Genomic DNA, 14834 nt, shown 5'->3' with positions numbered 1-14834 from the left:
CATGATCCCACATGGGATCTTGTAAATGAATGTGGGAGTCTCAAAATTATGATATATTATCAATAAATGTTAGATTTGTATACTTATTTTACTTAATTATATACCTGGGATCATGTAAAGATTTCTTGGTTAATAAGAGGTCGTGAATGGAAAAAAGTTTAAAAGACCCTGCTTTAGGGTATGGATTAGAGTCTATGTCTGATGAATTTCCTTCCAACTCCAGAATTCTGTGAATTCAATTTTATTGGGAATATAGATTGACACAAACATTTTTTAGAAAAACTTAGCAATATACAATGTATCACAGGATAAATTGAACCTTTTGAATTCTTTTAACAGGATTCTATCTTAAATATCTAATAAAAGGGGGAAGAGGCCTTATTTTACAAATTTTTTCCTATCTATCTGTATTTATTTATAATAGGAAAAAGTTGAATGACTAGAGACCTGCTGAACAAATTGTGTTGTATCAATGTAATAAAATAATGTGGCATCATAAATATGATACATGTTAATCCAAGGCAAGATTGAAATACTAACAGAAAATTAGAACAAAGTCAATGGCATCACAATTATATACATATTTAACTATAGCTGAACACAAAAAAGACAAAGACAAAGACAGATAAAGATAGATTGAAAAACTTATCTGTTCTTTGCTTTGGTTTGATTTTGTTAAATGCTAAATTTTCATTACATTATATGTCTGGTTCTATTGGCAGTTAAGTTTGTAACTCAAGGAAATATTTCTATATTCGGAACCTGATTTTCAATTATTTTCCTATCTGTCCCACTTTCATCAACTGCCTTCTTTGCTCATTCTAGTTTCTGCAAAGCAGTTAAATAGCACTGTGCTCCTGAATACAGTCTAACTGCTCAGTCAGTTGCATACAACTATTCAAGGAAGCTACCTTCAGTCAAAGAATGTTCTTAGTCCTCTTTCCACCTTCCCTTTCCCCCTGAAAAGTTCATCTTACTTCTCCCATTGGAGAGCTTAGTCTATTCCTAAATATCATTGCCATGTGTGGCAGAACCCAAGCTTGTTTTTCACAGTTTCAGTGTAGTAACATTGGTCTTGGTGCTCACTTTCTATGCTCTATCACTGTAGTGTCTCCAAATCTATACATTTCTTAAAATCAAGTCAGTAAGCATTTATTAAGTGCCTGCTATATACCAAGCATTGTGTTAAATGCTGTGAATTCAAAGAAAGGCAAAAATCAAGGAACTCACAGTGTGTTTGAGACAGATGTGTCACTTTATTGTTGTCCTAATATACAAATTCCTTATTACCCTGCATTTTTTGCCTCTCTAGTTTTTCATCTTGATGTTCCAAACCGATTTTTCCTCCCTTATTTTCCCTTTTAAGACTATATGAATCACCTGAATGTTACTAAAACAATACTATTATTGTTTTAAATTCCTCTGTGACTGCTTTGGGATAGTCAACATTCATTAAGAGTTACAAAATATTGATCATATTTCTGGTTGAGTTGCATCTGGAGTTCCAAACTCTTTGCATTTCAGGTTCTCAAAAGAGAAAAGAGTTGTCTTTTGTCCTGTGAATTCAATGAATTTTTCAATCTTTTTTCTTTCTCTTTCCCAAAATTTTTGGGAAATTTTCCTCAATTATTTTCTCAAATGAAGTATAACCAGATTCCTTCCTTACCAAGCTTTTTAATTCTTAAATTTTATATCCTTGCGTTGTATTTCATATTTGTAACTTTAGATGAAATTAAATCTAAATAACTTTTCAATTAAGTCATTTTCTGGGTTCTTTTTTTGGATTCCCTTATTGTTTGTAGCATTCTGCACTTCTACAAATGAATGCTGTTATTCACAGAATAGACTGTTTATATTTCCCATGAACATTTTTGAATTCAAGTTTCATCATAATTATTTTCCCCAAAACATCTTATTTGGATTTAGTTCCTTACTTCATTATGATTTTATTAATTTCAACTTTCCTCTTTCACTTCTTCATTGTCCTAATCATCCATTTAGAGTGTATTATGAAAAACTGTCATTGTGTTTTTACTTCAGTTTTAAAAATCTACTTTTATTATGTGTTAGAATTTCTGTTTCCTGATTTTTTTGAGTGAACAAGCTTCTTTTAGCAGTTTGCTTTTTGGGGAGGATTTTTTATTGCTGTTTTTGAGCAGGGTATTAAAGATATGGGCTTCCCTAGATCATTTTTTCTTCCATAGGGCAGTAGTGCTTTCTATAAATGTCAGAAATATAGGCATCATGACTTATAGACACCTAACTAAAAATGATTTGGACATATGAATGAATGAATTTAGATGAGAAGTTTTTCTCCAGGATCCTCTAGGATTCATGAGAATGATAGCTGAGCCACTAAATTCTCTTCTTGATAAATATGACTATAACAGGCTGTGGGTAGAAGAGTATAGGAGAACAGATTCATTCTCATTCTTTTCTCCTAATGGATTAGATAGGGAAAGGAGAGGAGAGGAAAGGAGAAGAAAAGAGAGGAGAGGAGAGGAGAGAAAAAAAAAAAAGAAGAAAAATGGGAGATATATTTCTAGTGCTTCCTCATTTCCTTATGGGGAATGAGGAGTATTTCCTTAGTGCTTACAGTGGGTTACAATTGTATAGGTTAGAATCTTATTTACAGGAATCCTGTCTTGGAATGATGGTGAAACAGTAATGGAGAAGGATTAGTAATGACCATTTAATCTTACTATTATCTCCCCAGTCACCACAAAAGCACTGTTTCCTCAGATTTTGCTAATTCCTAGTCCATTCCCTCTCCTCTTCAGACATCTCTTTTAGAAGTTCATTCTCTTTTATATCTTAACCCTTTCAGTCCTTTGATTCACCTTCCTAATAGCAGCTGTTCAGAGGAAGAAAATATGTTTCATATGCCTACATAGTTCTTTCTCACTTCTATTTCCATAAAATTAATGGTAGGTTCCTAGAGACCCTACTCACAGAAGTATATATTCTGTTATATATATGTTATAACTGTTAGCCCATAGAAGCATATATACTTCTTATAGTTGAATTCTTGATACCCTATTCAAATGCTAAATTATGATATAAAAGGTCACCATGTATTTTTGAATGTTATGCATGGAGTATATACTCTGATATATCTTAAGCTCTGAACCAATGAAAAAAGTTACCATCTATGGTCTAATTGAGCTATGTTTAGAAACCCTCACCACTAGTTTGGCTGCTATGTAATTTATTTATTTTTTGTCATTATTCATGAAAACTTTTAATGAGAAGTGAAGATGGGCAGCATTAGTTGTACTTTTCCATGCTATCTTATGCTACTCAGACCATACCTGATGTATTTTATTCAGTTCCTATCTACAAATATATCTATATCTATCTATCTCTTTATATATCTACATATATCTATTTATTTTACTATCTTTTGTTTTTATATTATATTCAATTCCAAATATATTCTCTTTCCCCTCCTCTGTCTAGAAAACTTTTCCTTATAAAAATAAAAAAATAAAAAAAATTCACAAAAACCAATATATTGACCATATTTGATATTATATTCAGCCTTTCACATCCATTTTCCTTGTTTTCCATCCTCTCTCTCTCTCACCCTCCTCCCTACTTTATTCTATGCCTAAGGGAGGGAATTGCAATTTTTTTTTTTTTGGTAACTGTAACCAGGTTATGGTTACATAGCATTAAGTTTGAAGTTATGGTTCTTTTTTTTCACATTGTTGTAAGCATTATATATGCTGCTTTCTTGATTCTGCTTATTTTACTATGAATCAGTTCATACATCTTTCAATGTATCTCTATAATTTTCACATTTGTTGTTTCTTAAGGCACAATAATATTCCATTACATTCATGAACCACAGTGTATTGAGTAATTCTCTAATTGCTGGCCATTGGATCTTACAGTTTTGTGGTCCAGTGGGTAGTTAAGAAGGATCACTCAAAAGAGAGATATTTCAGCTTAACTCAAACAATTTTTCTAACAAAAACATTTCCCAAATTGAGCTGTCTATTGAGACAGGGATTTCATTGTCAATAGAAGACTTCAACTTCTCGTTATTGAAGAGGTAGTCTCTAGATCTGGTGAAAGTTTGGACTTGATGGCCTCAAAAGATCCTCAATCATTAAAATTCCCTAATTCTTATAATTTGCAAAAGGATTATCAACAATGCTTAGTACAGGGCGTGGAGCATAATCAATCATAAGTGCTTAATAAATGCTTTCTCTAATATAGTTGTCACTTCCTTCTTTTTATTTATGCTATTATTCAAATGGAAATCAATTAAATGAAGCAAAACAATTCAAAATATAAATTCATATCTGTGAAATAGGTACATAAAACTAAAGGATCTTTTTTTTTAAGGGACACTTTACTTTTTATTTCTATTTAGGGTTGTGAGATTTAGATAAGTAACATGTTTATTATGTGTCATCACATAATCACAAAGAGAATTTTAATTTTCTTCATTAACTGAAACTGAGAATATTGTTTTTATTATGATTGTTTTGCAATGTAATAATAGAGCATGAACAAGTTCTCCTACAAAATTTAGATTGCCTACCTGTAATGCCTCTCTGGCTAAAAATCTTTTTGTCTTGAAAGAAGAGGGTTGAGAAGAAGATGGTAGTACCAGGAACAAGAATTAAAAAGAATGAGATAGTAAGATTGGATCCTGAGAAATACTTCAATACATCTATGAGTACATATTAATTGAGAAGTAGGAATACTAGGTTGTTTAGAACAGTTTCCTACTCTGTCACATTTTTCCCTTTCTTCTCCTTTATGAGAATCTAGAGAGATATAGTTCAACTATTAAAGTAATAATATTTTACATTTATTGTTGCTGTTCAGTTGTTTCAATCATAGCAGATTTTTTATGGCCCCATTTGGGTTTTCTTGACAAAGATACTGGAGTGGTTTGCCATTTCCTTCTTCAGATGATTTCACAAGGCAAACAGGATGAAATGACTTATCTATACTCACACAGCTGGTAAGTATCTAAGGCTAGATTTGAACTCAGAAAATGAGTCTTATTGACTTCAGGCCCAGACCTTTATCCATCGTACTCAATGCCCCTAGCTACTGAATTATCATTTATGCCTTATTATCAGAAGTATAGTAACTATAATGTAGCTTAATATATAGTATGATTATTGCCCAATATCAAAGAATTTTATTATAAATATTATATAATACTGACATAATTACATAATATTTTAAAATTTCAAAAGGGAATCTTACCTGAGGCAAGGGATACTGTCCTTTGTCACTCCTTCACTAGCTACAGTGTTGGTACTCCCTGAAAGACTCTTCGAAGAAGGAAGCTGGGAAGAGGGATCTGGAAACGGAGGAATTGTTTCTGGTTCAGGAGTAATGATATCTTCAACATCATATTGAAGTCGTACCTCTAATGACTTAAGTAAATAAACATATGTTATAATTTAATAAAAAAATCTTATTTTGAAACATTTTAATTTGGTTATATTTGATATTATTTGTAGCAAATCCTATATTTAGTAGAGTATATTCAATATTTTTTCAGCATTTTGGGAAGTCAATCGATAATTCAGCTAAGTAATAATCAAAATCAAGTATAAAGCTTATCAAATAGATTATTTCAATATATCAACAGTTAAAATTATGTGCTTTTTGCTTCTATAGAATTTTGTTTGCTTTTCTCTTCCTCAAGCCTAACAATTTTAGAATATTTCAAATATTTCAAAGTAGTACATGATTTGCTATTAGAGTAATTCCCATAAAAATAATAAAATTATAACTATATTTATTCAATAATCTTTAACTAAGATATAATGAGTTTTTCTTCATGGTTTTAGGTCAGACTACTCTAGTGTGATAAGCAGAGAATATTTTGCACATAAGAAAACTGAGACCCAGAAAAGTTATGACATGTCCTGAGTCACTAGAAGTTACACAGCTGTATTTGAATCCAGGAAATTCTAAGTTCAAATCTACCCATGGACTCTTGCTAGTTCTAACAAAGCTAGACCCAGTCACTTAATGGTTGTCTGCTTCAATTGTAAAATGGGATAATAATATCACCCATCTTCCAGGGTTTTTGTGAGAATAAAATTAAATAATATTTGTATAGCACTTTTTAATAATTAAACTGCTACATAAGTATTAACAATTATTATTATTATCACTCTAGATTTAATGATCTTTCCATTATATCTTTTTTGGACAAATTCAACATTTAATGAACAAAACTAATAGTAAAATGCTACTATATTGATATCTTTAAATCATACCAAACCCCAGTTTAAAATATGATATAGTCTATTGTATTTGGTTTCTTCAATCACTGTGATTGTAAAAGTTCCATTCTTAATGACTTACCACTATTTCAGTAGTAATTTCATGCCTGCTGAATTTGTAAACAATGACATATGCAGAGACTCCTGCTACACAGAATATTCTGCTCTCTGGACACCAATAAATCATTTGGACAGCATAAGGATCCTCCTCTACAATTTCAGATGTTTGTTTTCCATCTCCTATCTTCTGTTTTTCAAAAACTTTTGATGTTTTTAACTTGTATAGCATCTGTAGAGTTACTGTAAAATAATGAGGCATAATATTAAAACTTGTATTTTAAAATAGATACTTTTAACATGCTTTAAAAAACAAAACTATTTCAATAGCCTCATCATCATTCTGTAAAGTTTCCACAGTATAAATTTCATCATCACATCAATTAGTTACTCTCCATAATTTTATATCAATATAATTCAGTTGAAAATATTTTGATTCTTCCCTTTCAAAGGAACACTATCAATGTAGCACCTCGGCACACTGGGAAAACCATTGATCTATTAATTCTTTCTCCTACCCTAATCTTTAATTCCTGGCTTATAGAGAATATTTTTGGTTATACATATATATTCATATTTTAAACATATTTCTTTATGAATCATGTTAGCAGAGAAAAACAGTACAAAAATAAGAACAAGAAAAAAAGTAAATATAGCATGTGTTGATTTACACTTGGTCTTCATAGTTCTCTCTCTGGAGAAAGATGGAAGTTTCCATCCAAATTTGGGATTGCCTTAGATCACAGATCCAGTGAGAAAAACCAAGTTAGTAATAGTTAGTCATTGCACAATCTTGCTATTACTGTGTATTCCTGGTTCTACTGGTTTTACTCAGCATCAGTTCACATAAATCTTTCCCGGTCTTTTCTAAAATCATCTTGTTAATCATTTTTTATAGAACAATAATATTCCATTACTTTCATATACCATAACTTATTCAGCCATTCCCCCAACTGATGTGCATCTATTCAATTTCCAATTTTTTGCCACCCCAAAAAGAGGTATTACAAACATTTTTCCCCATGTGGGTCCTTTTCCTTCTTTTATGATTTCTTTGGGATATAGATCCAGTAGTGGCACCACTGGATCAAAGGATATACAGTGTTATAGCCCTTTGGGTGTAGTTCCAAATTATTCTTTAGAATGCTTGGATCATTTCATAATTCCATCAACAATGCATGACTATCTCAATTTTCCCACATCCCCTTCAACATTTATCATTATTTTTTCCTGTCATAGTCAATGGTAACTCAGAGCTGTTTTAATTTGCATTTCTCTGCTTAATAGTGATTTAGAGATTTTTTCATTTGACTACAGATTGCTTTAATTTCTTCATCTGAGAATTCTCTATTTCTATCCTTTGACCATTTATCAATTAGGAAATGATATTGTATTCTTATAAATTTTACACAGTTCTTTATATCTTTTAGAAATGAGCCTTTTATTTTTAGAAATGGCTATAAAATTTTCCCTCCAGTTTTATGCTTCCCTTTTAATCTTGGCTGTGTTGATTTTTCTCTGTAAAAAACCTTTTTAATTTAATGTAATCAAAGTTGTCCATTTTGCATTTTACAACGTTCTCTAGTTCTTTTTTGGCCATAAATTCCTCCCTTCTCCAAAGATCTGATAGGTAAACTATCTCTTGCTCTCCTAATTTGTTTATAATATCACTCATTATGTCCAAATCATGTATCCATTTTGACCTTATTTTGATGTGAGGTTCGAGATGTGGGTTTATGGTGAGTTTTCAACATATTATTTTCCAGTTTTTCCAGACATTTTTTGAAGCTGGAGTTTTGGGGTTTATCAAATACTAGATATCAAATAATAAATTGCTTTAGTCACTGATTATTGTATCCTGTGTATCTAACCTATTTCACGGATCCACCATTCCATGTCTTAGCTAGTACCATATGTTTTTGATGACTGCTGTTTTATAATTGAGTTTCAGGTCTGGTACTGGTAGGCTACTGTATTTTTATTTTTATTCATCAATTCCCTTGATATTTTTGACCTTTTGTTCTTTCAGATGAATTTTGTTATTATTTTTTCTAGCTTTATAAAATAAATTTTTGGCAGTTTGATTGGTATGGCACTGAACATGTAGACCAATTTAGGTAGAATTGTCATTTTTATTATATTAGCTTGGTCTGCCCATGAACAAATGATATTTTCCCAACTGCTTAAATCGGATTTTATTTGTGTGAAAAGTCTTTGTAATTGTTTTCACATGGTTCTTGGCTTTGCCTTAAGGAAAATATTAAAAGACTTATCGTCATTATTCCTTAGAAGACAGCAGCTTCCTCATCAATTTTTCTGTTACATAGAGGGCCACACAACATACTGTAGTCAAATAGCAATCATAGTTAGCTAGGGCATTTTTGTGACTGTAAGGTAGGTCCAGGGAGTTTGGCAGCCATCATAGGAGAGTGAACTGCAGCTTGATAGGAAAAAAAAAAAAAAAAACAGAGAGAACTGACTTTTTCTTATTCTATACTTGCCTTCTTTTCCTGTTCTGCCCCTTTCTTGAAATCTCCAACAATATCTGGCTAGAAACATCTATGATTTATGAAAGTTCCCTAACAAGTGTCCCATGCTGTTACCGTGGGAAACCAATTAGATACAATGGAGCAAACCCCTGTCCTTTTTTTTTTTTTTTTTTTAATTTTATTTTAGTTAATAATAACTTTGTATTGACAGAATCCATGCCAGGGTAATCCTGTCTCTCCTTTATAAAACACATGGCCTTCTTCAAGAACAATCAAAAACCCTCACTATAAAGAGTCTCTTTCACGTGGATTCTTGTACTAGATCTCCCTTGTGACAATGGCAAACACTTTCGCTAAGCATATATTCCACTGCTTTTTTATCCTTTGATAATAACAATGATCTAAACAAAGTTACCTCTCTTTTTAAGACATCTGATGGTTTTGATTTATTCATGGGCTAAATATCTTGCTATATATAAAAGCAAATTTAGGATGTCATTTTGCTTTAACAAATCAAGTGCTTTAAAAGATATTTAACAAATAATAAGCACAGTAGAATTTTCTATCCTTTAGACATTTCAGATAACTATGTGATTGTAAAGAGGCAATCTACCATGAAATACTGATTTTTAAGTTTGCCTAGTCTATTTTAATAGATTAGGATACACTCAATGAACATATAAATAATTCTCATAAAAATATGTAGAAATGAAAAAGTGGTACTTAATTCAGTCAATATTGAAATTTTTCTGTTATATTTATTTTTTTAGTAATGACATTTGATATTTTTTCTTTTTCTTTGATGTCATTATTTTTCTGATATGCTCTGAGAAATGATCATTCACTAACTTCTACAATTCACGTTTTTGCATGATATTGTTAATCACCATATCTATTACCCATGACTTCTTTTCTCCAAGAAAGTATTCACAACATACAATTTTGAGATTTTTATGAGTCCTACAAACCTTTAGCATCTCTCATTTTTTATATGTGAACCATACTTTCAAATATTTATTTTTGCCATTCTAGCTTAGTATCAATTTTTCTTGGACATTACAAATAGCAATTATATTTTGATTTAATTTTTATTTTATTTGAAAAAATGGAATTTCTACTTCTATGTGTTCTACAATATTTTTTGCATAAAAGATTTAATTCTTCTCATGATTTTTTGACAAAACTTATCAAGAGCACTCAGTATGAGATGATTAAGAATCCCATGCTATTTAATTTTTTTTGCTTGCAAAAACTAAGAAGGAAGAAAAGTGGGTCACCCAGTCAGTATGCTGAAAATTTTTCTTCCATTTTGATCAAGATTGTATGAATAGGATCAGAAGCAGCAATGGCATGAGTAATCCACTGCTGAAGTTTGACAAGACATGAAATTCAAATAAATTAAAAGCAGAGGATGGTATAGACTTGAAATAACTAATTGTTGGTTCAAAATTGGAAAGGAATTATAATGAAGTCAGAAGAAATACAATTGCAAGAATCAGTACTGAGAACTATAGGGACTAGAGAGTTTTATAAAGGGAAAAGAGAGTTTTGTTTAGGAGGAGTGAGACACATGGAGAAAAGGCATGGTTAGGTATAATGTCAGTTTGTGGTAGAGAAGTATCAGATTTTCTAAAGAAGGACAAGGACTCATTACAAATAAGCACGAAATCCAATATATGACCATTCTTAGGTATAACAGAAGTGGAGTGAAATAGATTTAAGGAGACTTAAGAAATTGGGGGTTAGTGAGTCTGAGGGAGCATCACTGTAATACACTGAAGTACAGTTATCTAATATAAAGGCAAGAGAAAGGATATGGAAAGTTATGTGGTCATTCCTCAAGAATTTTTTTTTTTTAAAGGAAGAAATGAATTGAGGTTTAGTATGCTATAGTCTCCAGTATTTATACTGAGTGGGAAATCTCAGTGGAGTACATGTAAGAGGGAAAGAGATTGCTGAGTTAAGGGGGTAATGAAAGAATACTGAAGTGATGGGAGGGAGCAAGGACTCCCTCTCCAGAATCAGATGTCTGTGGGTCTTAGAGAAAGTATAGCAGATGAGGGTATGTTAGAGTTAACTCCTATCAGATCAAGAGAAGACTGTTAAATTTTCACAGGAACATTTACACCTCAGAAAACAGCAAATGCTATAAATTATGGCTTGATTTATTGTTTTCTTAGTTGTCTGGACAAGAGAGTAATGGAAAAAAAGTATTAATAATGCAGATCAAACTTTAAAATATGTCATTTCCAGTTGCTAATTGCCAGGATAATTACTTTACATTTGATAAGTAAAAATGGAGCTCTCTATCTATAACTCCTTCCTAATTTCCATATTCCTGCCATTTGTAACCCAAAGCTTGTTCTTTAACAGCTTGAAATCCTGGAATTATTATTAACTCCTTTTGTGCTAATATTCATTCTATTATCAGGTCCTATCAATTCTTTATCCACAGAATCTTTTAAATCCATCTTTTCTACTCCATTTGGAAAACCATTGACTTACTACTCAGTATTTGACAAATGTAGTAGCCATTTAATATTTTCAATCTGCTCTAATCCATCTTAAACATAGCAAAAGTAGAATTCCCCCAAAATAATTTTCTTGTCACTCCCTCATTCAAGAATGTACAATGGAGCCATATTACTTATTACATCAAATTCAAACACCTTAACTTGATTGTCAAAAGCTTTCTACCAATTATTCCAATCTCTTTAATCCTATCACAAAAATATAATTTCTTTTTGAAACTCTAAGCACCCACATTTATTATGATTAAAAGTATACCACTGCCACTTCCTAATTATTATATACTGACAAAATTATGGCTTTCTAGCAGTTGTAGAGGGTGAAAATATTATTTAGACAGTTGCTATTATAGTCACATGAATTGCCATGAAAAAATTACTTCCGAAAAAGAAGGTTTTAAAAGATAAGTATGAGAACATAAAGAAAAGTTCTAAGGGCTAAATGAAGAGTAAATAAAGAAATGAACATCAAAAGAAGTAGGAAAGTTGGGTGTCAGTGGAACAAAAAAGTGGACTATGGAATAGTCTAATAGCAAAGAGAAAAACTGAAGGAATGGTATACAGGTATTAGGACTAATAATGAGAATGAAGTTAAATTAGAAGTTAATCAGCACAATTTTTGCTCTGTATCAACACAGAAACTTTCCTTCTTGAGAGTTCTCTATACCACTGATCTGATCGCAGGATCTGCTCTGGAGGATTCATAATATCTTATGTACAGTACATACTTAGTAAATATTTGTTAAATTTGAATGCAATACATATCTGTTGATTAAAATTTGTTTGCCGATTTAATTCAATTTACTTTCTTTGGAAGAAAACTAAAAAAAAAAATCTGTTTTTTAAGCTTAGAAATGAGGAAGAATATAGAGATAAGATGACACCTTAGTATACTCTTTGTACATAAAGATGAAAATAATGGCACTTTCAAAGATATTAATATATCATTCCCCATAATATAGTAAATCCTAGAAACTGTAGCACCAAAGTCCATGCAATAGGAGATTAAATTGCATATAAAATATCAACACAACAACCTAATTTTATGCCATAAAAAGAGAAACTTAAAACTTACTTGCAGAAGCATCCCAAAACTTTATTGATCCATCTGCATGACTAAAGAGAGAAATTAAACATCAATTAAAACATGATTGAATTAAAATGCCTAATCATTGTTGAAAATTCAAAAATATAAGTTATAATTGATCAAATCCTGTTATAGAAATGTCATTAAAATGAAAATCTCTTCAGAACAAAAAATATCCAAATTCAAATTGTAACCCAATTATTTTTCTTTATTTTTAAAATTAAATTTTATTTTCCCAATAAATCACAATTTACCTTCTCTACCTCCTACCTTTTCCTCTCCCTTGTTGAGGAATAAAGAAAAGCAAAACCTCCACTACAAACATTTATAAGCTAAGCAGAACAAATTTTTATTTTGGCTATGTACAAAAAATATCTCTATCAGTACTCTTAGCCCACTATCTCCCTGTCAAGAAGTGGGGGACATTTTTCTAATGAATCTTCTAGAATTATGGTTGGTTAATTGTTGGTCAAAGTTACTGTATCTTTTTTTTTGGGGGGGGGGAGGGTAATCAAGGTTTAGTGACTTGCCCAGGGTCCCATAGCCAGTTTGAGTCTGAGTCTATGTCTGAAACCAGATTTGAACTTAGAGCCTCTGACTTCAGAGCCAGTGCTCTATTTGCTGTGCTATCTAGGTACTCTCAGAGTTTCTATATCCTTTAAAGTTGTTTGTATTTCTAATGTTGTTGTTTTTATGTAAATTGTCCATGTTCTTTCCCCTTCTCTTACCATTGGTTCAAACAAATGTTCTCAAGAGGACACTTATTTTTTCTAATTTTTTTGTTATAAATTTAAAATAAACTTATAACCACCAACTAAAGCAAATAATAAAATGAAAACAAGAAAAAAGAACATATATTCTTTGACTTTGACATGGTAAAATAAATCTAATTTAATAAATCTAAAAGTTATTTTTTTTTATCATTCCCTTTTAGACTGCCTGTTTTTCATCCATTCCTAAAAACCTACTCATTTTAAACTATACAATACACTTCAACATGTACAAAAAATTAGTAAAGTTCCTTAAGTTTACTGAGGGAAAATTTTCTTCAACTGCAATGGGCTTTGATCCAAAGTAAAGATTACATAAATACATTCCTTTATTCAAGAGGAAAAAAAAGTTTTATTACATAATTACTGATCAATTGTTACTATTTATTGAAATAAATAGTTGTGATCAGTGAAAATGACAACCAAAATTGTCTTAATGTTTAGTATATAACCATCAAGGGGACAGATACAAACTTTTGATAATTATTGTATCTAAAGGCAGTATCTAGAATAAACTCGACTCAATTTATATTTTTAAAAAATCATGCTATTTAAAGTGTTAATTATAGTAAGAGAGGAAACTATATACATTCTAAGGCTTTTGGGCTATTCTATATAAAGTGATGTCTATATGCTATGAAATCATTCAAAAGGTAATTCATTGAATTCATTGAATGAATTGAATTGAATTTGACTTTAGCCATGTCATCAAATGAAACTAGTTCAATTAATAACAAAAGGGCATTGTGCTAAGCACTAGTCCTCTCTGGGGTCACATGGTTCTTTCTCCTGGAGCCATGTGGATCATTAAAGAACATTTGAGAGAACTGAGTCCAAGTGTTTTTATGTAGTTTCTCACCAATATAAATTTGAAGAAATGTAATCTGGAAGGCTATGCTTAAACAGTTCCAAAATTCTGTATTCTTGTTTTATGATTTCTCTTATATCCTTGTGTAGGTTTTCATCACCTCATGTCTAGATTATTGCAATAACCTCTTACCTAATTAGTTTCTTTTCTTCCAGGTTCTTCTATTCTGATTAATTCTTATCTGCTAGATTAGTTTCCCAAAAGCCTTTTTAATCACATTATTCCCATATTCAAAAACTTTTCCCTCCCACCCTTCATCACCTCTAGCATCACATCCAAATTGGAATTCAAGGTCTTCTGCATACTTATTTGACATTCCTTTCCATATTCCTCTTTCTTGGTGTTTCACTTGAATAGTTCATTTCAGCCAGACTGGTCTCTCTAGTGTCTCTTGAATACATTAAGACAATGATTACTTTCTTGCTTTTGCTTAGATTGTTCTCACCCCAAAACAACTTCTTTCTGCCTTTTCATCTATGCAAATTCTAAATCATCCTTCCAGGACTAGTTCAACTGTGACTACCTCAATGAAGTCTAACTTAAATGCTTATTTATCTAGAAGACTCCCTTTTCTGTACTCATATCAATTACTGTCTGTCTCACACTACTTAGTAGTCAGCTATAAGTGCTTTTATTGATTTATGCATATGATTATTATGTCCCCAATAGTAACAAGTTCCTTAAACACAAAAAAATGTATTCTCCTTCATTAATCTCTCCCACAATACCTAGGGCAGTACTTTACCAATCCTCAAATACTTGATGATAG

General features: G+C 31.2%; 1 protein-coding gene across 1 annotated transcript in view; it reads right to left on the bottom strand.

The window, feature by feature from the left end:
* STXBP5L (syntaxin binding protein 5L) overlaps positions 1–14834 on the bottom strand; it is a 430479-nt gene that overhangs the window by 129064 nt on the left and 286581 nt on the right. Inside the window, exons 14-16 of the mRNA XM_051990611.1 lie at positions 12416–12456; positions 6349–6566; positions 5233–5405 (exon numbers count right to left, since the gene is read on the bottom strand). Coding sequence (XP_051846571.1) covers positions 5233–5405; positions 6349–6566; positions 12416–12456 — 432 coding nt within the window. The remainder of the gene's footprint in view (positions 1–5232; positions 5406–6348; positions 6567–12415; positions 12457–14834) is intronic.

The sequence above is a fragment of the Antechinus flavipes genome, chromosome 3, assembly GCF_016432865.1.
Source record: "Antechinus flavipes isolate AdamAnt ecotype Samford, QLD, Australia chromosome 3, AdamAnt_v2, whole genome shotgun sequence".
Classification (NCBI taxonomy): domain Eukaryota; kingdom Metazoa; phylum Chordata; class Mammalia; order Dasyuromorphia; family Dasyuridae; genus Antechinus; species Antechinus flavipes.
The sequence above is the reverse complement of the archived record's forward strand: the minus strand, read 5'-3'. Positions and strand labels throughout refer to the sequence as shown.